Consider the following 23,264-nt stretch of genomic DNA (forward strand, 5'->3'; position numbering starts at 1 on the left):
AGACAAAAAAGAAAGAAAAGCACAAATGCTGTCATGCAAGTGAAATCTGCCTTTTTATTTCAGTATTTTGTCTCCTTTATTTTATTATTCGATTCAAGAAGTCTACCTTTTTATTCATCAAAAGTGTTGCCTTTTTATTTCATATTTCATATTTGTCATGTTTGATCACGTTTCACATATATCAACCCTTTTCATGTTTTCAACGGTGCATAAAGGCTTTTGTATCACTGGGCTCTTTTTTGTGAGAATTCAATCGGAGTTGCTCAAGAATGTCCAAAATGTGGCTTGCGACTTAAGGACTAAGTTCAATTTTGGCTCCTGAGGCAAAACCAGTTGGGAACCACCGAGTAGCTGAAAGTTTGAATATGAAACTTACGTCGGCAGTGGTCTATTTCCCCTGCACATCTTTTAGGCTCGAAGTGGGGATTTGATAACATTGTGCAATTGTTTTGCTAAGAGTTACAAAATGTATTTTCCAAGCATGAGCGCGTGAAACAGGTTTTGAAAATAGGTTTTGAGTGTAATTACACCCCTAAACTAGGTGGCGCTAGAGACCGCATCACAATTTCCAGCCCTCAGTCCTGTTGCAGATAATACTTAATGCGTCATCTATTTACTAAATACATCCCATAAAATATATTTTATTATGAATTGTGCGTATTGAATGGCACTATTATGACATGATTATTATTATTTTTTTTTTACGTTACTACTGCCAATTCTTGTTTCATTAAAACACTTACCAAGTCTGTGTGCAGATATGAATATATTTTGGGTGTCCAAAAATATATTGCATATATTGCACTTACAGCCCTACACCGTGAGATGGCGCCAGAGAGCCGGCCCTCATCCATTGGTGGAGGGCGATGTGCGTCGGTTTCAATTCGTCCGTTTCCGTCGTGGGAGAGACGCACGCACGCGTACGTTTGGCGAAAGCTTCTTTCATTGGCCGAGAGCTCAGCATGGATATTTCTCCTCACCTTTGTGTGGCTCATTTTGAAATCAGATCCAATCAAATCCTGCTGTTGTCCATTCATTTTCTTTTATTGCGGTTGCACTTTTGTTACCGTGTTTGTTTCACATTAATAATTCGTACTGCGTCAAAATCAACGTTATGACTTATTTATTGATGGCTCTAATGATCTCATATAAAATATGCCACTTTGAAATAATTTTCTTGAAAACATGGCATCAGAAATAGATTTATTTTAATGTATTTGACTTTGCATTGTTGGATGGCGCCTACCTGAGGGAAGGAGCTGGAAGACCAGGATGCGGAGGCTCCGAGAGGATTTTGCATGCTCTCACAGACCTGTAACTTCTTCTTTAAGAGCCTCCTCTGTCCTCCACTCGTTATTAATGGCACCTGTTTGAACTCATTATCAGTATAAAAGACACCCGTCCACAAACTCAAAACAGTCAAACTCCAAACTCCACTATGGCCAAGACCAAAGAGCTGTCAAAGGACACCAGAAACGAAATTGTAGACCTGCACCAGGCTGAGAAGACTGAATCTGCAATAGGCAAGCAGCTTGGTGTGAAGAAATCAACTGTGGAAGCAATTATTAGAAAATGGAAGACATGCAAGACCGCTGATAATCTCCCTCGATCTGGGGCTCCACGCAAGATCTCACACCGTGAGCAAAAATCCCAGGACCACACGGGAGGACCCAAAGTAACAAAGTAGTTACCATCAGTAACACACTACGCCGCCGGGGACTCAAAATCCTGCAGTGCTAAAATTTAGCTTGAAACCCCAACCCAAGTGTCCCCCTGCTTAAGCCAGTACATGTCCAGGCCCGTCTGAAGTTTGCTAGAGAGCACTTGGATGATCCAGAAGAGGATTGGGAGAATTTCATATGGTCAGATGAAACCAAAATAGAACATTTTGGTAAAAGAGTAACTTGTTGTGTTTGGAGGAGAAAGAATGCTGAGTTGCTTTCCAAAGAACACCATCCCTACTGTGAAGCATGGGGGTGAAACATCATGCTTCTGGGCTGTTTTTCTGCAAAGGGACCAGGACAACTGATCCTTGTAAAGGAAAGAATGAATGGGGCCGTGGATCGTGAGATGTTGAGTGAAAACCTCCTTCCATCAGCAAGGACATTGAAGATGAAACGTGGCTGGGTATTTCAGCGTGACAATGATCCCAAACACAGCGCCCGGGCAACGGAGGAGTGGCTTCGTAAGAAGCATTTCAAGGTCCTGGAGTGGCCGAGCCAGTCTCCAGATCTCAACCCCATCGAAAATCTTTCGGGGGGAGTTGAAAGTCTGTGTGAAAACCTTGGGAAGACTTATACAAAAAAAAAAAAAGTTACTTTTATTGAAAAATAAATGTGCAGTGAATGTGTTCTCCATCCGCAGGGGCCGGATTGGACCCCCTGACGGGCCGTACGTTTGACACCCCCTGATTTGTACAGTAAGTCAAGGTGATGCATTGCATCCGACAACAGCTTTCTCCACGCTTTAGTGTGAAGGCTAGCTTAGCATCAAGATTATTAGCAACTAGCAACCCTTTACTGCTCAGCGACTGTTTTTTTTGTTTTTTTTTTTGTCAATGTCTTTATATCACAAAAGTGTTCTCTGTCAATTGACTGTCTGTTGTCGTACTCGAGCGCCTCCAACTACTGGAGACAAATTCCTTGTGTGTTTTTTGGACATACTTGGCAAATAAAGATGATTCGGATTCGGATTCTGATTGGACCGAATACGTTTTACTGGAAGTAGAATGTTGGAGAGAAAAGATTTCCGTGGGCTACGTGCTCATTGTTGTTTGTGAACAAGACAAACTACTTCTGTTTTAAAAACAAAACAAACTAATTCTGTTGCACTTCCCTAAAAAGAAAAGATGCGTAATACGAATGCCAGTCATATTCTCATAGCATAATTCACACTGTTCAAACTGGTAGCACTTGTTTGGATTTTGTTTCCTAAGTGAAGACAAACTATTGATTTTTCCTAAAAAGAGAAGCTCGAAGCTGTTATTAATATTTACCAAATGTGAACCTTAGAACCAAGGCACAAAGCAAACTGTGACTTTTTGGCTTAACCGCGACGCGCATTGTGGCCTACTTGTAAACGTAATTCTTCCAGCGTGTTTTTGGGGATGTGCGAATGGCGGCGGCGTGCTTCGTTTGCGAAGACGACGCCCGTTTAATGGTGTCGCGTCTCAGCGCATCTAAAATTAAACGGCGTGTTGAAAAGCCGTCACTTCGAAGCGCGCTTGGCTCACGTCTATATTTGTCCTGGCATCCCACAACACCATGTCGTCGTGTAAACAAGGCTACTGTGGCGTCCTACGCGCACGAGCCCGTGTGAGCGTGCGTGTGCGTGGACGTTTGCCTCGCCCTTGGCGGGAGCGGTGGGCGGATCGATCCAAATGTTGACGGTATCCGTACCGCGTCCGTATCGGCATCGGATCCATACTGGTGCGATGACGCGGATATGGTCGTGAGGCACACTTTGCTCCGCCTCCCCTCTCTTGCGTTTCGACGTTGCGAGCAAATGAATGAGTTTGAACACTTTCAAACACTTCCCTGCACATTTTTCACAATCAAAAGCATTATTAAGAAATGAACGGTGTTTGCCCACTAAAACGCTCGGGGAATTCAGATCATGTTAACTTTGTATAACAGTATCATGCAGTAACTTCAAAATTGCAGATGGGGGCAAGATCTCAATCACATTTGAGTAAAACTAATCCGATCACTATAAATGTCGTAGGATCTTTTGAAAAAGATACTTTATTTTCACGGACCCCTTGCAATTACACCACGGACCACTCGGGGTCCACTGACCCCCGGTTGAGAAACACTGGTCTACGTGGACAAAAGTCTTGGGACTCTAAATCGATACTATCGATCAATACTCTTTCGCATCCAATCAGAGACAAAGGACGCGACTGACGAGGCGTCAAGCAATTCTTGCGCACTCGCAGCCGCCACACCCCCCGGGGCCTCGCGCTGACCTGTGACCTCGGGCCTTCAAGTTCAAATATTTGAAAACCAAAAAAAGCCGCATTAAAGCCTCGCCGTGTTACACGCAACTTCAAAGTATCCCTCACGTTATCGTATGTCATTTTCCCGGCAGACGAAGCGCTCGAGTTTCGTGTCGGACGTTAAGCGGATTCCGACTCAAAGGGCGGAAACGCATCACCAGGATGTCGCACGATGTCGTCGCCCATCCGCAAAATGTCTGCCCGACAGCTGTGTTTTTCACCACTCTTTGGATTTTGAAGTGATTGCGCCAGTCAAATGAGGTCACATTCAAATCTCGCTAGCAGTTTTAACACTGCAAATTCCCCTTTTAAGTTCCGATGTTTGTGATTATTATTTTAGCGTTATCCGTTTGTTGGTCTCACACAGAACCCTGAAAAGCCAGATCTCAAATTAGCACTTCGCTATCATCAGTTCCAGAAACTTTTAGCTGGTACTAGCGCCAATCTGCAGAAGTCCCTGGACCTGTCCAAAGTCCAAAGTACTCCCCCCTTAGCAGGGTCTTCTTTTGGCCCGAGTCCCGAGTTCCGGGGTTAAGTTCCACACCGGGCTCTCTCGAGGGCACCTCGGCACCGGCCGCCCCGTCCCGAAGGTTCCGGGTCGGATCCCCGGCTCGCCCCGGCGAGTCCCGACACCGCCTCCTCGCAGTGACATCACGACACCGTCGAAGCGACGGGTCAACCCACGCAGCCGCAGTCGGCGGCCGAGAGCCAGCGCACGGTCTGCCACGTGGCGCGCGTGTCCATGAAGGACACGCCCTCGTAGCGGGTGGGCCGGCAGCACGGGCGGCCGCTGACCTCGTGCGCCGAGACGCCCGCCCGCGCCACCAGAGCGCCCAGCGCCAGGTCGTAGTTCCTGCGGGCGGCGCGGCACGAGCCCGCGCAGTACTTGAACAGGACTATCTCGTCCGAGTCGTAGCCCAGGCCCAGCTCGCGGACGCGCGTCCGGCGTTTCTCCACGCGGCACGACGCTCCGCCGCCCTTGGTCCTCTTCGGCTTCCTCCGGGAGGTCGGCGGTTTCGCGTCGCGAGGGGAGCGGCGCCACCGGCTCCGCGCGGCCTCCGCGTCCTGTAGCGGTGTCCGTGTTTCTAAAAACACACGAAAAAAAACAAAATGGTCGTACCGATGCCCTCAGGGACCGAGTCAACCAACCACATGATTATCGGAGTAAACATTCAATAACGTTAAGAACTACTGCCAAGCAGTCTGTTACTTATGACTATCCTTGCTGCTATTATTCATTATGCTATGCATTATATAGAGTATATAACATACATAAATGTATACACACACATATATAGTTGTTGTCTAAGTCGCTGTCTGTCTTGGCCTGACTCTCTCTCGGAGCCACGCGGCATTGCTTGTCAGTTCATGTCTCCATGTTTACTCTCGTACTGTAATCAGCAGCAGGCGCACATTCGTAGAAATGTTCCGCCGGCGAACGACTCCTTGACGCTGGATCGCGCGGCCACGTTCAGACACGCACACACGCATAATTATACAGAAATATTTCCATGCGACATATCACGCTCAGTGAGCTGCGACTGCACGGACAATGTTTTTTTTTTTTTTGGTTAGTACGGTGTTGCCCCCAGGGCCACCTGGGGGCAGTATAATACATCCATCCATTTCCCATACCGCTTCCCCTCATGCGGGTCGCGGGCGTGCTGAAGCCTATCCCAGTTGCCATTCCCTAAAATACCCAGAAGGTTCGCCATGTTGGTTTGAAGCAACAATGTGAGGCTCATTTTGCCCATTTCCCAGGGGTCCGGTGCTGAAACAAATCCGCAATAAAGCACGTCACATTGCTGGATTCTTCCTTAATACTTGAAATCTGGGCTATTTCGACCTCCATAGAGTGACTCACTAACATGGACTTGGTTTGAAAAGTGTCAACTTCATTTGAAAACAAACACACAAGTCCTAGAAGTGTCCAGAAAAGGCCCCTATGACAGCTACTTCCGTTTGAGCCACTTTCGTATCCGCTTTGTCCATATTTGGCTGCGACTGCCCTCTTTCGTCTGGTTGGTCGCCTCTGTCTTGTGAGAAACTCGTTCACCACCAGCCTTCCCAGTCAACACGGATATTTGACTTCTCGAGCAGTCGATGGCAGTGAATGTGTTTAAGGAAAGCGCTGTCGCTTTGCGCCTACCGTAGGCTTCTGGCCACAAGGGGGCGGTGCGGTGTCCGGTGTCCGGTGCGGGAGGCTCCAGCCGGTTCTCCGGGCCGTCCTCCTCGGACAACACGTCCTCCGCCAGGGCCAGCAACGCCGCCATCAGCCACAGCATCACCTGACACAGACAAAGTGGACGCCCGTGAAGTGACGGCAGCCGGGAAATTGGCCGTAGGTGCGAATGGTTGTTTGTTTGTATGTCCCGTGCGATTGGCTGGCGACCAGTTCAGGGTGTACCCCGCCTCTTGCCCAGAGTCAGCCGGGATAGGCTCCAGCACGCCCGCGACCCGCGTGACGACAAGCGGAACGGAAGATGAATGGATGAATATACACTTGTAATAATAACAATTTTTTTGTTGCATTGGTTTTATTCCTACTAATTGGTTAACTGATTAACCCTTCTGTTACGGTTTGGGTCAACATTTATATATATATATATGTGAGAGAGAGAAAGAGAGAGAGCGCTAGTAAATTGGTTTGCCAACCGCCAATAAACACAAGGTGGGACAAAACATTAGGCACAGTCAAATTTTGTGCTGGCGTTTCCCGTATTTGAAGGTCACGTGTTCATATACAGTACAATACTGTCGAGTGGAATTTTTCTTGTGAAAAACATTTTTTGTCCTCTTTGGCGGGCAGCCGGAACGGATTAATTGCAATTCATTGACTTTCATCCAAAAAGACGATTTGAGATGCGAGTGTTCTGAGAGACGATTCTAGTCGCACAACGAGTTCAACTCCGTACACAAGTCACCAACTATGATATATTTTATGCCATTATGTATTTATTTTCATGACTCGCTTGTCACCGGACACGCGGTGAATATTTTACGACGACTACTTTTATGAGTAATAAAACTGAAGTAAGTAAGATTTGTTTTTCTTTTGGGTCTACTTGGATGGTTAAATTATTATTTTTTTTTTTTAGGTGGCACTGAATTATAAAAGTATGACAAATACTGTATGTTGGTTGCAGTTTTAGGAATGATTTCGAGGAGCAAAATCAAACAGAAAATCCTTGAGAATAATCCACAAAAATATATTTCGACCTTTCAAAGTAAAATAGCTCGCCACGTTATGATTATGATTTGATGGTTCTCCTCCATTTGGAAGCACTAGAGTTCACTTCATTAGGTACACGTGCAGGAAAAACATTGGACTTGTTTCCTCATCGATCAGTCAAATATCAGCCGCTGAGCTGGCAACATTTTACTTTGAAAAGCAACAAAACACTTTTCGACAGTCGCGGAGCTGGTGTGATTTTTAAAAAAAGTCAAAAACAAAAAACAAAAAAAAAACACGCGACCCATTTTTAGGTCCCGGACGGGCGGAACCCGGCATGAGAAGGTTCTGGTGCTTTTGGAATGTTCTCGAGCCTTACAGAAGAATGTTCCGGATTTCGCTGCCGACGTCTTTTGGTGTCGGCGTGATCGGCGTCGGGTCTTACCTCTCCGCGCCTTCCCGCTCCCGCAGATCATGAACGTAGCAGCACTTGGCGGGCGTGCGGCCGCGCGCAGACGCTCGTTCTCGTCCTCGCGAGCGCGAGCGCGTGCGAGCAAGGTGGTCTACAAACTCGGCGCAGTGCAACCACTCCTGTCAGGAGCCAAAATTCCTGCCAAGGAAGGAGCTCGAGTCCAAAACCTTGGAGCCAAGTCCCACGCATTCACGCCAATGGCAGCGAATAGTCAAGAAATAAATGTCAACTTCTGACTTTCAGTCATGAAAAAAATATGTATCGCATTTGTGCAAGATAAAAAAAAAAAAACAACAACAACAAAGAAGTTTATTATGGTTAGGTTTCGGACAAGCGTTGGGGTTAAAGCAGTTTATATGGCGGAGATCCCGGAAATGAATTTTCACCGTACGGGAAAGCTTGTGTGCATTTTGATTGGATGGAAGCTGCGGCGTGAAGACGCCGCTCAAGGAAACGGTTGCCAAACCACGCACGCCGCGTCGTGCTTCGGTCGGGTTCGGCAGCGGCCTTAACCACCGTAATCCGAACCTTAACACATCTTCAACTGCCTCGGCGCGAATCCTAACCATAATAAACCTCGTTGTTTTTTTGGAACAAACCACTTGGAACTTGTTTTTTTTTAAGCTGTCGCATTCATAAAAGTGGCAAAACAATCGCGACGACTGCGCTAAATAGACGACCGACCTCCATCTTGACAAATCGCGTGACGTTCGCATCGATCTGTAAAACGATTATAAATGTCGTGCACATCAAACGCCAGATCGGAATTGATCACGTCGCATGTGAGCAGGTGAGCTTCAATCAGAATAACAAAAAAAAGTCTGCATGTAAGCCGGCTAATGTTTGTCGAGTTCGTCATTGGTGTTAAAATGTTTTCGGAGCGTGAAGCCGAAACGAGCGCGATGACGTCACGTCTCTCGCCCGAAGATTGCTGGGAAAGGCTCCGGCACGCCCGCGACCCGCGTGATGAGAAGCACTTGTGAAAATGAGTATCGATTATTCGGGTAATCGAACAAAAAATCATAACGTGAGATATGATTCACGGTGAGAAAACTGGACGAAAATGCAGTCTTGTCGAATGTCCTGACCTGATCAAATTAAATCACCGAAGACTAAAGAAACATTAGTTTTGCTCAAGATAATAACACACGATGCAAAACTAAAAGGAAGTCTTCCGGGTCTTGTTCATTCTTGTGCTGTAAAATAGCGCCATCTTGTGTTTCTAGAAGCAAAACTCTGGCGAGAGCTGCTAGTAATGTCACAGATTTACTTATAGCGATGTTATATTTTTCATGTAGTTACTTTATTAGCTGGTTACATGTTTAGGTGTGCGTCACTTGGACGAACCAGTTATTTAATGTGCCAACCCAAACTACACACGGAACTCAATCCGCTCTACGGCGACACGGTCGTGCTATCAAATAATGTAAGTTTAGTGTGGTAGAATGAAAGCATTTCGTAAAGATGAATATGAAAATAGCTTAGTTACTTTCAGTGTCGCACGTACACACGATAACGCCACAAAAGCAGTGCATTAACGATTAAATACGAAATGCGAAAGTGACTTTCGGCTTCCGTCAGTCGGTGGGAACATGTACGGCAACCGTGTTTGGACAAATTATACCATGGGCTTCCGTAAGCGGAACTTCCGGGGCGAGAGCGCACGTGTGGTAAACAAGCATGGACGCCTCGGACGAATGGGCCGATGTGGCCCAAAGTCCCACTTTGAAGAACCTGACGGACGGACGCTTCGGCGAGCTCAAGGCCAGCCAGTGTCAAGCCGTGCAGGATTTGGTCAAAGCTCACATTGACTCTTTCGACCAGGCCGTCAGCGAAGGATTAAGCCGCGTCGTGCAGGTATCACACTAACTAACTAAAACCCCCAAAGCACTTATTGGCGCTATATCCCCACTTCTTCAATCATTTGGGGATTAAACAAACAAACAAACAAGCAAGCATTGTTTTCAATGCAGTTATAATGGGTGTCAATTAGCTTCCGATTTTGGACCGTGTACTAAAAATAACATTTGACATGGTCCCCAACGCCAGTTAAAAAGAAAGTAGGTTTGGGCAGCGTGGTTAAAAAGTGTCACTATTGCGATGCCCAACAACAACTTTATTGCTGGAGCTTTTCCAGAAATGCAACAAAACCATTTACAACTAAAACAGAAGCTTAGCATAAAACGGAACGTAACATAACATTTGTCTTCATAACAGTGAAAATGGTCTCCTCCACTTTGTGCTCCTGTCTGGTTCCAATTTGTACACGAGGGTCCGACCGCCCGACCTTTTTTGAGGCAGATGCCGATTCCTATATTTGGCAGGATAAAATTCCCGATAACCGATTAATCGGCCGCTTGATTTTCAAAATATATAAACAATAAAATAGTGTAATTTTTTGGTCCCTTCACGCTTACCACAACAAAGTTGTGAATTACAGGCGGAACATTTACAATATTTTGTCCTTTAGTTGCAATTTGTTCAACTTTACAATCAGAGGGAAAAATTTGCCTTTTTTTTTTTTTGCAGTTTTTTGAATGTTTGTTTTAGTTTGAATGTCATTATTGCTCTCATGTTGTAATGTTTTAGCAAATGTTTAAAAAAAAAAAAAAAAAAAGTCGGCCAGATCTCGACTGAACGCAAATGGTCCGTGACGGCGTCAGTGGAAAGTGAAGCTCCGGCGTACCTAATGAAGTGTCCGTCGTCTTCCCACGTGCCATCAGGCCATCCCGCCGCTGGAGTTCTCGGTGAAGGGCGAGCGCATCAGCCTGGCGTTCGTGGAGGCCGCCGTGTACCCGCCCACGGTCTCCAAGGGCAACGTGTGCCGCGAGATGAGGGTCTTCCCGGCCGAGTGTCGCGCCAGGCGCTGCACGTACAGGGGCAAGATGGTGGTGAGTGACGCGGGCGCCGTAGCGCAGAGAGAGATTACCCGGCGCGCCTTTCACCGCCGGTCGGCTTGCGTGCGGGCAGGCGGACGTGAGCTGGGCGGTGGACGGCGTCCCCAAAGGGATCATCAAGCAGTCGCTCGGACAACTTCCCGTCATGGTCAAGTCCCGGCTGTGCAACCTGCGCGGAATGACGCCGCAGCAGCTCGTGCGGCACCACGAGGAGGCCGAGGTAAGGTTTCAGGTCGAGGTTAAGAGTTGAAAACGCAGGTTAGAGTTTCAAAGTATGGTGTCAAGCCTTGGTTAGGCTTTCAATTAGGGTTGCAAATCTAAGTTAGGCCTTTAAAACAAAGGCTAAAAATTCAAAGTATGGCTTCAAGCCTTGGTAGGGGTTTCAAATTAAGGTTTCAAACCAGGTTTAGGGTTTCAAATGAGTTAAGATGTTAAATTATGGTTTCAAGTCTAGGTTAGGGTTTAAAGCTAAGGATTCCGAGTAGGGTTTCCAAATGTGGGGTTAGGGTTTCTCAGTAGGGTTTCAATGTTTGGTCAGGGTTTCAAATTATGGTTACTGTTTCAAACATTGGTTACAGTTTTAAACTAAGGTTTCAGGCAAAGGTAATGGTTTCAAAGAACGGTTAGGGTTTCAAATGAATCTTTCAAGCCTGGTTTAGGGTTTTCAATCATTGGTGAGGCTCCGTGACAGGGTTGGGGTGTCAAGTTTTCAAGAAAGGGATAGGGTTTCAGTTTTGGGCTTAAAGCAAAGGATGGGGTTTCAAAGTAGGGTTTTGAGTAATCCCACGCGCTTTTCAGGAAATGGGCGGCTACTTCATCGTGAACGGCATGGAGAAGGTGATCCGCATGTTGATCATGCCGCGGAGGAACTACCCCATCGCCATGTCTCGACCCAAATGGAAGAGCAGAGGCCAGGGCTACACGCAGTATGGTAGTAAACGCCCCACTCTCTTCAGCCCCTTTCACGCCGCCCACAACAATCGTCTTCTTTCCCCACGCTCGCGTGCGAAAGGTGCCGACACTGAACGCAAATTTGCAAATATCCCGGATTCCGAGGCAGTAGTCAGAAGCGTGCCAGAGTTGGGTTGTGTGAAACCCGGGATGGAGTGGGGTGTGAGGATTCACACTCGACACTCACTTCTCCTGTTTCGAAAGAAAATGTCTCTGTCCGACGCGAACATCATCCAGTTATCTGGTTTCCGGGTTGCCGTGTGAAAGGGCTCACAGACCAGAATGCTGCGTGAAAGGCACAGGCTGAGACCTGGAAAATTGCTGTATCAGACCCATCACAATAGAGCAAGGATTTATCACCCATCACCTGTGCCTTTCATGCTGAATCCAGCCTAGGTGGTGTACTGCCATACCTTTCACACAGAATCACGGTATCCAGGCATCAGATTATTTAATGACGTCAACATTTGATGTGACGTTTACATTTTTCACAATGGGTGAAAGAAGTGAGTATCATGTGAAACTTCACATCCCGGTCCAGAGCATTGTGTACCTTTTCACACAGTCCTGTCTTTTGTACTTTTGCACTGTAAGTAGATGTCAGTGTTTGGTGTGATGTGTCAAATTTTCATCTGATCACCACAGGGCAGGAAAAGTGAGTGTAAGTGTAGTGAACCCCCCACCCCCCCACCCCACGGACATTGCTTACCCTTTCACACATCCTTTTTCTATTACACGTCTGATATTTTTTACAATTGCTGGGTAGACTTTGTCTCATTAACACAGAAAAATAAGATGGGGGGGGGGGGGGGGGGGGGGGAAACTCTGGCATGGTGCATGGTCCCTGCATGTTTTCACACGGTCTCCCATCATCTTGCTTAATTCACATAATTAGATGGCCTTAGCATTTGGTGTGACGTATGAACTAGTTAACACGGCAGGAAAAGTGAGTGTGTAGTGAATCTTCACACTTATCGTACCTCTTGCTGGCTGCTTTGTCCCTGCATTCTGTATTGGTACCGTTGACACAAACAGCAGCCGAGAGAAAAAGCTATATTTTTACCGGCCGGGTGAAAGGGGCTTTTTTTTCCGGTGCATTTTTGTCCCTGCATGTTTTCACGCCGTCACCCGACAGGTGTGTCCATACGCTGCGTGAAGGAGGATCACACGGCGGTGAACATGAACCTTCACTACCTGGACAACGGAACCGTCATGCTCAACTTCATCTACAAGAAGGAACTTTTCTTTCTTCCGCTTGGCTTCGCGCTTAAGGTATAAACATTTTCTCCCAATACGCTTCTTCTCCTGAGCAAGAGTTGGGTATCAAATTAAAGTTTGAAGCCAGGGTAAGGATTTCAAATTGGGGTTTCAGGCAATGTGGAGGATTTCAAGTTAAGGTTTCAAACAAAGGTCTGGTTTTTAAATTCGGGCTTCAAGCAAGGGTTCAGCATTTCAAGTTGGAATTTCAAATTAGGGTTTCAAGAAGAGGTGCAACAACTAAGCAGTGAATCGACAAGTTATCGGTTATCAAATTAACTACAATCCACTATTTTCATAATCGATTAATCTGTTAGAGACCTGGTTTATGCTCGTAATTTTATCCTCTCGACAGTAAATATTCTTCGATTCTTGTCGTCCTCCATGAAAGCAGACTGATTATCTTTGTTTTTTTTCCAAGACTAGATTTTTCTCGAAAGTCTGTCCAGAAGACTAACTGAAGTCCACATGAGCAAACCGTTGGTTACGGATGCTAGAAAAATCTCCGCCTCGGCGCTAGAGAGGCAGAGTAGAGGGATGGAGGCTAGCTACAGCGACAAAACAGGATAGCGAGAACCATGGGCACAACAACAGCTCTATTGACAGCAGTGACGGCCTTCACACCGCTCTTAGCAGGACGCAGCGCGCTGTCAAAGAACCCCATTCGTTGGCGTATGCTGCGCGGGTGCCAATGGAACACCGCGGCACGCAAGGTGGTGGGCTGCGCGCCGCTGCGGCGCCTCGAATCGAAAAATGTTCTGCAACTCGGGCGGTGACGTCAGACGGCGCATGCAATCGGAGAAGGGTCGCCGCAGTGATTTCAGGTTACTGACGGCAACAAACGCACAGATATGAACAGAAAACTAGATATGCCGTCGCGCTGCAGCAGCCCCGCTTAGCCACGTGCTTATGTGGCGGCCATGTTGGTGGGGGCAACTTCCCCGTCAAAGGCAGTGCATGAACATTGAAAATAAATCAGAACTTGCTCAATTCTCAACCGACTTTCATGAGGTTTAGTTGTTTGTCAACGTCAAAGCATGTGCTATTAATACAGAACATTTGAAAAAAGAGACGAAAAAAAAGCAATGCTTACCTATGAAAGGTTATTTCCAGTTGTTTTGTTGCAATTGTGTGGCGTTGTGAGCAACCGTATGCAGCACAATGCGCAGGCACTCTTGTTCTTTTGGTTTTCGTGTCGTCTACAAACATGGAATGTGCTGACATTTTGCCCCACTAGCTTAGCGTCGTAGCTCCCTATTGTTCATGTCTATGAGTGGCCCAAGCGGAGCGAAAAGCATCGGTGTTCGTGGTAGACCGCTGAGCAACTACTTCCAATTATGGGCAAGCTTGCAACAGCCCGTCAAGCCTGCGCCCTGCCACGCGGTGAACCCCGATTCATAACAGAGCGCAGTGAGGAAAGCTTTCAACTGTCCCGTGCTGACAGCGACGACGACGATGCCCGTCCGCGCCAACGCTACCTTGCCTGGTTGATACCGAGCGGATAAATGTGAAGGCGCAACTTGGGGTTTTAAGTCCAGGTCAGGATTTCAGTTCCATCTGTCTTCAACTTGTTAAGTCTTTCTCTCTCAGGCTATGGTGGACCTAAGCGACTTCGAGATGTTCTCAGAGCTGATCAAAGGCGTGGAGGAGAACTCGCTGTTCCGCAGCTGCGCGTGCGAGATGCTGCGCTTGGTGTCCGAGCACGGCTGCACGTCGCGCGCAGAAGTCCTGGACTACCTGGGCCGGCGCTTCCGCGTTAAGATGCACGTGCCCGAGTGGTACACCCACCAGGAGTGCGCCGACTTCCTGCTGGAGTACGTGCGCCCGATCGGCCCTCGGCGGCGGCGGCGGCGGGCGCCCCGATAACGTGTCGTGTTCCCGCAGCGAGTGCGTCTGCATCCACCTGAGGACGGGCCTGGAGAAGTTCCGACTGCTGTGCCTGATGACCCGCAAGCTGTTCAGCTTCGCCAAGCAGGAGAGCCTGGAGGAGAACCCGGACGGCGTGGGCTGCCAGGAGGTCCTCACGCCGGGTCAGCTCTACCTCATGTTTCTCAAGGTCAGCGAGACGCGCAGCAAGCACAACAGTCACTTGGAAATCATGCAATGAAGAAATAAGTATTCTAGTTTATTAGTCAAATCAAGTATTTTGCGTAGTTTATATACACGTTTGAATCGTGTGGAATAATTGTAAGTATAATAAATGAATTAAATGGTCAAATAAAAAAAATTCATTCAAAAATATAGATAAAAAAAATGGAGCCTACGTGGGATGCATGATGATCTTGTGTCCCGTCCGTCCGCCAGGAGAGGATGTCGGCGTGGCTCGTGTCCATCAAGTTGGCGTTCGAAAAGCGAGGAAGTCGCCTGAGGGGCGGCTGGACGTCGGTAAACGTCATGAAGATGTTCAACCTGGGCAACGACCTCACCAAATACTTCGAATACCTGCTGGCCACCGGGAACCTCAGCTCCAAATCCGGTGAGTCTCCTCGGGTTTAAAGCTAGTGTGAGGGTTTCAAGCCAAAGTTAGGGTGTCAAACAAAGGTAAGGGGTTCAAATGAAAGTCTCTAGATATTAGTTAGTAGTCAGTTAAGCTTTCCAGGTAGGGTTCGAAACAAGGTCGAGGCTTTGAAAGTAGGGTTTCAAGCCAAACTTCTGGTTTCAAAGTGGCATTTCAAAACGGGGTTAGGCTTTCAAACAAACGAAATTAACGTTTCAAGACATAGTTCGGGTTTGAAGGCATGGTCAGGGTTTCCATCAAAAGTTAGGGTTTCAAATCAAGGTTTAAAGACCGGGTTAGGGTTTCAGACTAAGGGAAGGGTTTCAAATGTAGGTTTTCGAGACAGTGTTAGGGTTTCACACCATGTTTAAGATTTCAAAGTCGAGTTTCAAGACAGGGTTAGGGTTTCAAACAAAGTTAAGGGTTTCAAATGAAGATTTCAGGACGCGAACCATTGTTCAGATTTTAAATTACAGTTTCAAGGGAAGGTTAGGGTTTCAAGACGGGGTTAGATTTTCAAGCATATGTATTGTAAAGTATGCTGCGGTCATGCTAACGCTAACTTTGTAGGCAAAGTGGAGCGTTGACGGCGTACCCGTGTCTGTGCCCCTCAGGTCTGGGCATGCTGCAGAGCACGGGTCTGTGCGTGGTGGCCGACAAGCTCAACTTCATCCGCTACCTGTCGCACTTCCGCTGCGTGCACCGCGGCGCCGCCTTCGCCAAGATGCGCACCACGTCTGTGCGCAAGCTGCTGCCCGAGTCGTGGGGCTTCCTGTGCCCGGTGCACACGCCCGACGGCGAACCCTGCGGCCTCATGAACCACATGACGGCCAGCTGCCAGGTGGTCACGCGCTGGCTGCCCACCGTGACGCTGCCCGCCCTGCTCTGCTCGCTGGGCGTGGCCCCCGCCGACGCCGCGCCCGCCCGGCCCTACGCCGACTGCTACCCCGTCCTCCTGGACGGCGCCGTGGTGGGCTGGGTGGAGGCCCAGGTGGCACCCGGGCTGGTGGACTCGCTGCGGAGGTTCAAGGTAGGCCGCCGCCCGCAGAAAGTAGTTCCAAAATTCTCCATCTTAACTTCACATGGAAATTTACTGTGAATTTTCGAGAAATTTAACATGAGTTTCCCAGAAATCTTACGTGAATTTTCCACAAATTTACTGTGCATTTCCCAGAAGTGCATTGAGAAGAAATTCTGTGTGAGTTTTTTAGAGATTTGCCGTTACCTACGAATTGATGGAAAATTGTCTCGAAATTTACTGGGAATTTTCCAGAGATTTCCTGGAGATTAACAGCGAGTTAGCTAGGGATTGACTGTGAGTTGTCGAAAATTTACTGGGAATTTTCTCGAAGTTTACCTTAAATTTTCCACAAATTTACCGTAATTTGTCCTACCCTAAACTGAACCTTAACTTAATCTGACCCTTTTAAAAACATTTTGTAGTTTAAATAATTGGTTAATCATGATAAAAAAGTAACATAACATTATAGCAATATTTAGATAGTTTTTATTAATCAGTTGATTATAATTAATTTATGAATACAAATTAGAATGTGTTTTATTAAAATATTTTTTTTCAAATGCATATTTAAAAGATTTTTGTACCATTTTGTATTTTATTAAAATTTGTGAATCAAATTGAATTAGTCAGTAATAACAATGAGAATACATTATTTTATTGTTAATACAAAGTTTTACACGAATTACGTTTTGTTTTACCATTTTAATTAAATTCGATTCATTACAAATAATAAAGTTGAAAAAATAATTCTTTTTTGTTACCATTTTCTATCCATTTTAAATTGTTTAATAAATTATAATGAAATGATTTAAAAGTATAATAAAAATAATACATTTTTCAGTTTAAATTTTTTTATTTTGGGTTATTAAAATTAAACAAATTCTACCTGCACATTTAAAAAAAAATTGTTACAATGTTGTATTTATTTTATTAAAATATTTGTAAATAATGTATATTTGTTATAAATCAGGAGAACACGAATGGAAATTGACTGGAAACTTTGCGGAAATTTCACGTGAATTTTCCTCCCCGTTGGCGAGCGTTGCGTAAATGTTAGCGTGACTTGCGCGGGCGTTCTTTCAGGTTCTGCAGGAGAAGAAGATCCCTCCTTGGACCGAGATCGTCCTGGTGCCCAAGACGGGCAAAGCCAGCTTGTACCCAGGCGTTTTCCTGTTCACCACGCCGTGCCGCATGGTGCGCCCCGTGCGCAACCTGGCGCTGGGCGCGCTGGAGCTATTGGGAACTTTGGAGCAAATGTACGCCGAGGTGGCCGTGACGGAGGCCGAGGTGCGGCCGGGCGTCAGCACCCACCGGGAGCTTTTCCCGCACAGCATGCTCAGCGTGGTGGCCAATTTCATACCCTACTCGGACCACAATCAGAGCCCCAGGAACATGTACCAGTGCCAGATGGGTGAGTATGCAGGAACAGGCACCGGTGCCAATGTCAGATGGCTGGGTGGCCAGGAACAGGAGCAGGGACCAGTGTTAGATGGTGAACATGTACTGGTGGCCAGGGACAGGAATCAGTGGCACAGTCACAGGAACAGGTACCATTATTAGATGGGTGAATGGGAGGAACAGGTACGTGTCCCAGCGCCAGATGGGTGAGTGCCAGGAACAGGAACGGCTACCTGTGACAGAGGGGTGGGTGGCAGGAACATGGACCAGTTTCACAGTCCAAGTAACGGCTGCCATTATTAGATGGGTAAGTGGCAGAAACAGGAACATGTACCAATGCCAGATGAGTATGCCTCAAGGAACAGATACCATTATTAGATGGTCGAGTGGCAGGAACAGAAACGTACTAATGTCAGATGGGTAAGTGTCAGGAACATGTACCAGTGTCAAAAGACTGCCAGTGTCAGAAGGGGGAGTGGGCAGCTGTAGGTACAAGTTCCAGGTTGGTGAATGGCAGGGACAGGCACAGATGTCATATGTGGAATGGCTTGTGACAAGAACATGTAGCGGTGTCAGATGGGTGAGTGACAGTAACGGGCACCATCGTGTATCAGCAGCAGATGAGTGTGTTTGAAACGGGTACATGTACTAGATGGTTGAGTGTCAGGGAAAGGCACCGGCGGGTGTCGGTGTCAGTGTCAGTGAGTGGCAGAAAGAGGAACGTGCCCAGTGTCAGACAAAGGCACCGGTCCCAGTCTCAGACGGGCCTCTCGCGCGAGATCCCGGCCGTGACCCTGCGCCTGCACCATTTGCAGGTAAGCAGACGATGGGCTTCCCTCTCCACGCCTTCCTGGAGCGCTCGGACAACAAACTCTACCGGCTGCAGACCCCCCAGAGCCCCCTGGTGCGGCCGGCCATGTACGACCGCTACCGGCTGGACGACTACCCGAGCGGCACCAACGCAGTGGTGGCCGTCATCTCCTACACCGGCTACGACATGGAGGACGCCATGGTGAGCCGCGTCGGCGATCTCTCCCCGTCTGCGGGTTAGGATTGCCGGGATTATCGGGCACTGCTTTTCCAGCACTGTCGGGAGAGTGACGCGTTAGCCTACGTTTCCCACAATGCACTTTGAAAAGTGGTCAGCAAACGGTGCTCACGTTCAGCGACCCTCGACTGTTGGTGAAGGGAAGGAATCGCCAAAATCCCCAAATAATTAACGCCCCAAAATCCGTATCTTGTAATTGCCGGCAGAGGCCAAACGATGGCGGCAAAGTACTATTTTTGTCAAAATGAAACTCCTCAACTCACTTCAACAATGTTTCATGTCTAAATGAAACGCCTCAGTTCATTTCAACGTAGTTCCTTGGCACCAAGATGCCACCAAAGCACTATTTATGTCCAAATGAAGCTCCTCAATTCACTTCAATATGGCACTAACTTGCCTGAAGATGGCAGCAAATCACCACTTATGCCTGAATGATGCTCCTGAACTTACTTCAACTTAGTTCCTTGGCATCAAGATGCCAGCAAAGCATTACTTATGTCTAAATGAAGTTCCTCCATTCACTTTAACATGCTTCCTCGGCACCAGCCTGCCACCAAAGCACTACTTATGTCTAAAGGAAGCTCCTCAATTCACTTTGTAGTTCCTTGGCACCGAGATAGCCCCAAAGCACTACTTATGTTTAAATAAAACTCCTCAACTCACTTCAACATAATTTGCTGCCAACAAGATTCCACCAAAGCACTACTTATGTCTAAGTGAAGCTACTCAATTCACTTCAACATGCTTCCTGGGCACCAACCTGCCACTAAAGCACTACTTATGTCGAAATGAAGCGCCTCAACTCACTTCAAAATAATAATAATTCTTTGGCATCAAGATCGCACCAAACCACTACTTTTATCAATTTGGCCTAAGCACAAAAACAGTGAATAGACGAGATTTTCGGCAAAGATAACCGAGGATCGTTTCCCCCAAGGAAGTGAAATGCCGCCGCACAAATATATGAGCGTACAAACATCGGCGCGTCGGCGATCGGAGAGGAGGGAATGACGAGCGACTCTGAAGTCTTTCGCTACCAGACCGAAAACCTGAATTGTTTTTTTTTTTTACGCCCCCCCCCCCCCCGCTGGCCAGATCGTGAACAAGTCATCGTGGGAGCGCGGCTTCGCTCACGGCTGCATCTACAAGACTGAAATGGTGGACCTGACCCTCAGGGCGCGGGGCCAGGACGGCGTGGTGTTCGGGACCAAGCCGGGTGACCCCAAGGTCAACGGGCGACTGGACCCCGACGGACTTCCTCCGGTGGGCGCCGTGCTGCGCTACGGCGACCCGTACTACAGCTACCAGAACCTGAACACCGGCCAGGCCTTCGTCACCTTCTACAAGTGAGTGCGCTCCTTCTTTTTGCCCTCACAAACCAGCACAGAAAAGCTTTTTGTTCCTCACAAGCTTTCACAGGTCAGAAGGTCAAACGTCAAGGTCACAGCAAGGTTAAATTTCGCAACCGCACAAAAGATTCTACACTTTTTTTTATGTAATTGTCTTGAAATGCGCTGGACATTTAGAAGGTGTGGAGACACTGCTCAGTGACAAGAGGTTGTCTTGGTTAAAGTTCACAGAGAAGGATCAAATTGAAATGGCAACAAACCACTTCGTGTTGCATCTCAAATTAAAGGTCTCGATGAGGACTTCTCACATCTCAAATTACAGGTATGATGACGCAATGATAATCGTCTCCAAACATCCACTGAATATAGTAAAAGTTACAGTAAGAACAAGTCAAAGGTCGGTCTGCTAGAAACCACATCGAGTCACACCTCAAATAAAACGTCTTGATGAGGACTTCAAAGTATGATGACAATCATCTCCAAACATCACCCAGGGCAAAGTTAGAAGACAGAATAAGTCCGAAACCACATGGACTCACACCTCAAATGAAAGGTCTTGGTGAGAGCTTTCTTGATTGATGATCCTTTATTTTGTCAATACACCCTCAATGCACAAAAATGATTTTGTTTTGCTTCGCTTTTTGTCTCAACCATCTCAAAACTTGGCCCGTAACACGTCAAAAATCAGTTTGCCGTAAACCACGTGGAGTTGTACCTCAAATGAAAGGTCTCGAGGAGGCCTTTTCTGATGCGCCATTATTTGGTCAATATACACTCGTGATGACAGGAAATGTCACCAATCCTTCGCTTTCTAGTCGGCTCGCCCGTTATTTACGACACGAACGTGAGCCGGCGCCATACCCGTCCCTAATACATTGCCGCGCCTTCCCTCAGGAGCCACGAGGCGTGCGTGGTGGACAACATCAAGATCTGCAGCAACGACGGCGGCTCGGGCTCCTTCAAGCGCGTCTGCATCACTGTGCGAGTGCCGCGCAACCCCACCGTCGGCGACAAGTTCGCCAGCCGCCACGGCCAGAAGGGCATCCTGAGCCGCCTGTGGCCCGCCGAGGACATGCCGTTCAGCGAGAGCGGCATCAGTCCCGACATCCTGTTCAACCCGCACGGCTTCCCGTCGCGCATGACCATCGGCATGCTCATCGAGAGCATGGCGGGCAAGTCGGGCGCCCTGCACGGCCTGAGCCACGACGCCACGCCCTTCGCCTTCTCCGAGGACAACTCGGCGCTGGACTACTTCGGCGAGATGCTGCGGGCCGGCGGCTACAACTATTACGGCACCGAGCGTCTCTACAGCGGCACCAGCGGCCTGGAGCTGGAGGCCGACATCTTCGTCGGCGTGGTTTACTACCAGCGGCTGAGGCACATGGTGTCCGACAAGTTCCAGGTGGGGGCAAATGCTTTTCAGGCCCATTCTGATACTTGGCAGAAAAAAGCCAATAGCTAAAAACAAAAAAAGTATATATATATTTTGAACAGGTAACCTTGTCATGAATGCGTTGTCTTGCCCGTTAGCGTAGCATGCACAGGAAGTCAGCTAGCCAGTCTTCCAGGGTTTGGTCACACGATGTTCCACAAATGGTGAACTTTTCTTTCTTGCTCGTTCCTTTTCTTTCTTTCGGACTCGCATGATTCACCAGTGTGTCGAACTGCCACAGTGTAGCGCCAACTACTGGCGGGAAGAAATTAATAGCATTTTTGTCTTTTTTTTGCCTTAACAGGCTATTGGCAGCCTTTACGAGTACCCGATATCTTGAAATAAGGCCAGCGTGTTGGTATCGGTAGCAGTGTTTTTAATTAGGGCCCGTCTGATTGAATTGCATGATATTAGCCCTTTTCGAACCCAATTTTACAGATTAACACATTACGGCATAAGACAACAATTATAACATTCAAACAAACAAGAAATCGATTTCCATTTTTGCCTCGTAAAATTAAATCCTAAAGGAGAAAGTATTGCAAAACTCATTTTCTACCTGTAATTCGTATCTTTATTGTTATTATTTTGTCAAGCGAATCGGGCGATTAATCAGTTATGGGGCTTTCATTCTGCCAAATATGGGAATAAGTTGCTTTGTGAACCGGTTTCGGTGACACGTGTTCCGCGGCAGGTGCGGACGACGGGCGCACGGGACAAGGTGACCAACCAGCCGGTGGGCGGCCGCAACATCCAGGGCGGCATTCGCTTCGGCGAGATGGAGCGCGACGCCCTCCTGGCGCACGGCTCGTCCTTCCTGCTACACGACCGCCTCTTCAACTGCTCCGACCGCTCGGTGGCGCAGGTGTGCCTCGACTGCGGCAGCTTGCTGTCGCCGCTGCTGGAGCGGCCGCCGCCCACCTGGTCGTCCACGCGCCACCGCCGCACCGTCTGCGCGCTCTGCGGCAAGAGCGACTCGGTGGACTCGTTGTCCGTGCCGTACGTCTTCCGCTACTTTGTGGCCGAGCTCGCCGCCATGAACATCAAAGTCAAGTTGGAGGTCAAGTGAACCACTTACATGCACACTTCCGAAATAACACATTTGCTCATTACGATGTGAAGACACTGATCATGTAAATGACTCCTCGCAAGAATCGTCAACCATATTTTAACGAGCACGTTTTTGGGGTGTCCTCATCAGAATCGCACGGAAATGTGGCAGAAGGGAATGTCCTGCTCTTTTTAATGCAGTGCACACCATCTTAGGAGAAAAGAACTAAACATGTTTTTCCTGCATCATCTCCACTCAAATGTACACCTCTAGTAAAATTCATCAAAACATATTGCACAGAGTTGAGGCAGGGGGCAGCGCGGTGCCGACAAAACCCAGAAAGTCCCACGAAAGAGCAAAACCTGGACCTGGGAGAGCGTCGGACGAGAGCTCAGAAACAATCGCACTCTTGTTATATATGATCGCCATGGCAACATTCTGGCGAGGGATTATCGTTCAAATATATTTGTCTATTAAAAGTCAAAGCATTTCCTTCTCCCCCCCCCCCCCCCTTTTCTTGAAATGAAACTCAAACTGCTCAGAAGGTAACGCTCGGATTTTCCGCCTCAGAAAACAAGGAAGTGCTTCCATGGAAGACGTGGCACTGACCCTGCAAGGGACGTGGCATCTGTAAAGCTGACGATTGCAACCACAATTTGACCAAACCTCTCTTGAACCCTTAACACGCTCTTGAAACCCTAATTTGTAATCTTAATCCTGTT

The 23,264-nt window shown here is 47.6% G+C and overlaps 2 protein-coding genes across 3 annotated transcripts; one reads left to right on the plus strand and one right to left on the minus strand.

The window, feature by feature from the left end:
* Positions 1 to 253: 253 nt before the first annotated feature.
* On the minus strand, positions 254 to 8,931 carry LOC133481349 (artemin). Of its 2 annotated transcripts, none has more exons than XM_061780571.1 (3): positions 7,615 to 8,931; positions 6,147 to 6,285; positions 254 to 5,082 (listed from the first exon to the last, which is right to left on the minus strand). In XM_061780571.1, the coding sequence occupies exons 2-3, from the start codon at positions 6,280 to 6,282 to the stop codon at positions 4,673 to 4,675; spliced, it is 546 nt and encodes a 181-aa protein (XP_061636555.1). In that variant the 5' UTR covers positions 6,283 to 6,285; positions 7,615 to 8,931; the 3' UTR covers positions 254 to 4,672. The 2 variants fall into 2 exon arrangements, with proteins under 2 accessions (XP_061636555.1, XP_061636556.1); XM_061780572.1 differs by having other exon boundaries at positions 7,549 to 8,931.
* Positions 8,932 to 9,282: 351 nt separating this feature from the next.
* On the plus strand, positions 9,283 to 23,038 carry polr1b (RNA polymerase I subunit B). The gene is made up of 14 exons (XM_061778785.1): positions 9,283 to 9,498; positions 10,365 to 10,532; positions 10,612 to 10,758; positions 11,337 to 11,469; positions 12,625 to 12,761; positions 14,337 to 14,560; positions 14,631 to 14,802; positions 15,051 to 15,222; positions 15,858 to 16,273; positions 17,348 to 17,675; positions 18,478 to 18,674; positions 19,806 to 20,056; positions 20,954 to 21,461; positions 22,186 to 23,038. The coding sequence occupies exons 1-14, from the start codon at positions 9,322 to 9,324 to the stop codon at positions 22,558 to 22,560; spliced, it is 3,405 nt and encodes a 1,134-aa protein (XP_061634769.1). The 5' UTR covers positions 9,283 to 9,321; the 3' UTR covers positions 22,561 to 23,038.
* Positions 23,039 to 23,264: the final 226 nt, after the last annotated feature.

Source organism: Phyllopteryx taeniolatus, chromosome 7, assembly GCF_024500385.1.
Source record: "Phyllopteryx taeniolatus isolate TA_2022b chromosome 7, UOR_Ptae_1.2, whole genome shotgun sequence".
NCBI lineage: Eukaryota > Metazoa > Chordata > Actinopteri > Syngnathiformes > Syngnathidae > Phyllopteryx > Phyllopteryx taeniolatus.

Excerpts from the sequence above, each read along its gene's own strand:
- LOC133481349 (XM_061780571.1), bottom strand. The coding sequence starts at position 6,282 with ATGCTGTGGCTGATGGCGGCGTTGCTGGCCCTGGCGGAGGACGTGTTG. Across the intron at positions 5,083-6,146 it reads CTTGTGGCCAGAAGCCTACG|AAACACGGACACCGCTACAG; the intron begins GTAGGCGCAAAG and ends GTGTGTTTTTAG.
- polr1b (XM_061778785.1), top strand. The coding sequence starts at position 9,322 with ATGGACGCCTCGGACGAATGGGCCGATGTGGCCCAAAGTCCCACTTTG. Across the intron at positions 11,470-12,624 it reads CCAGGGCTACACGCAGTATG|GTGTGTCCATACGCTGCGTG; the intron begins GTAGTAAACGCC and ends GTCACCCGACAG. Across the intron at positions 16,274-17,347 it reads ACTCGCTGCGGAGGTTCAAG|GTTCTGCAGGAGAAGAAGAT; the intron begins GTAGGCCGCCGC and ends GCGTTCTTTCAG.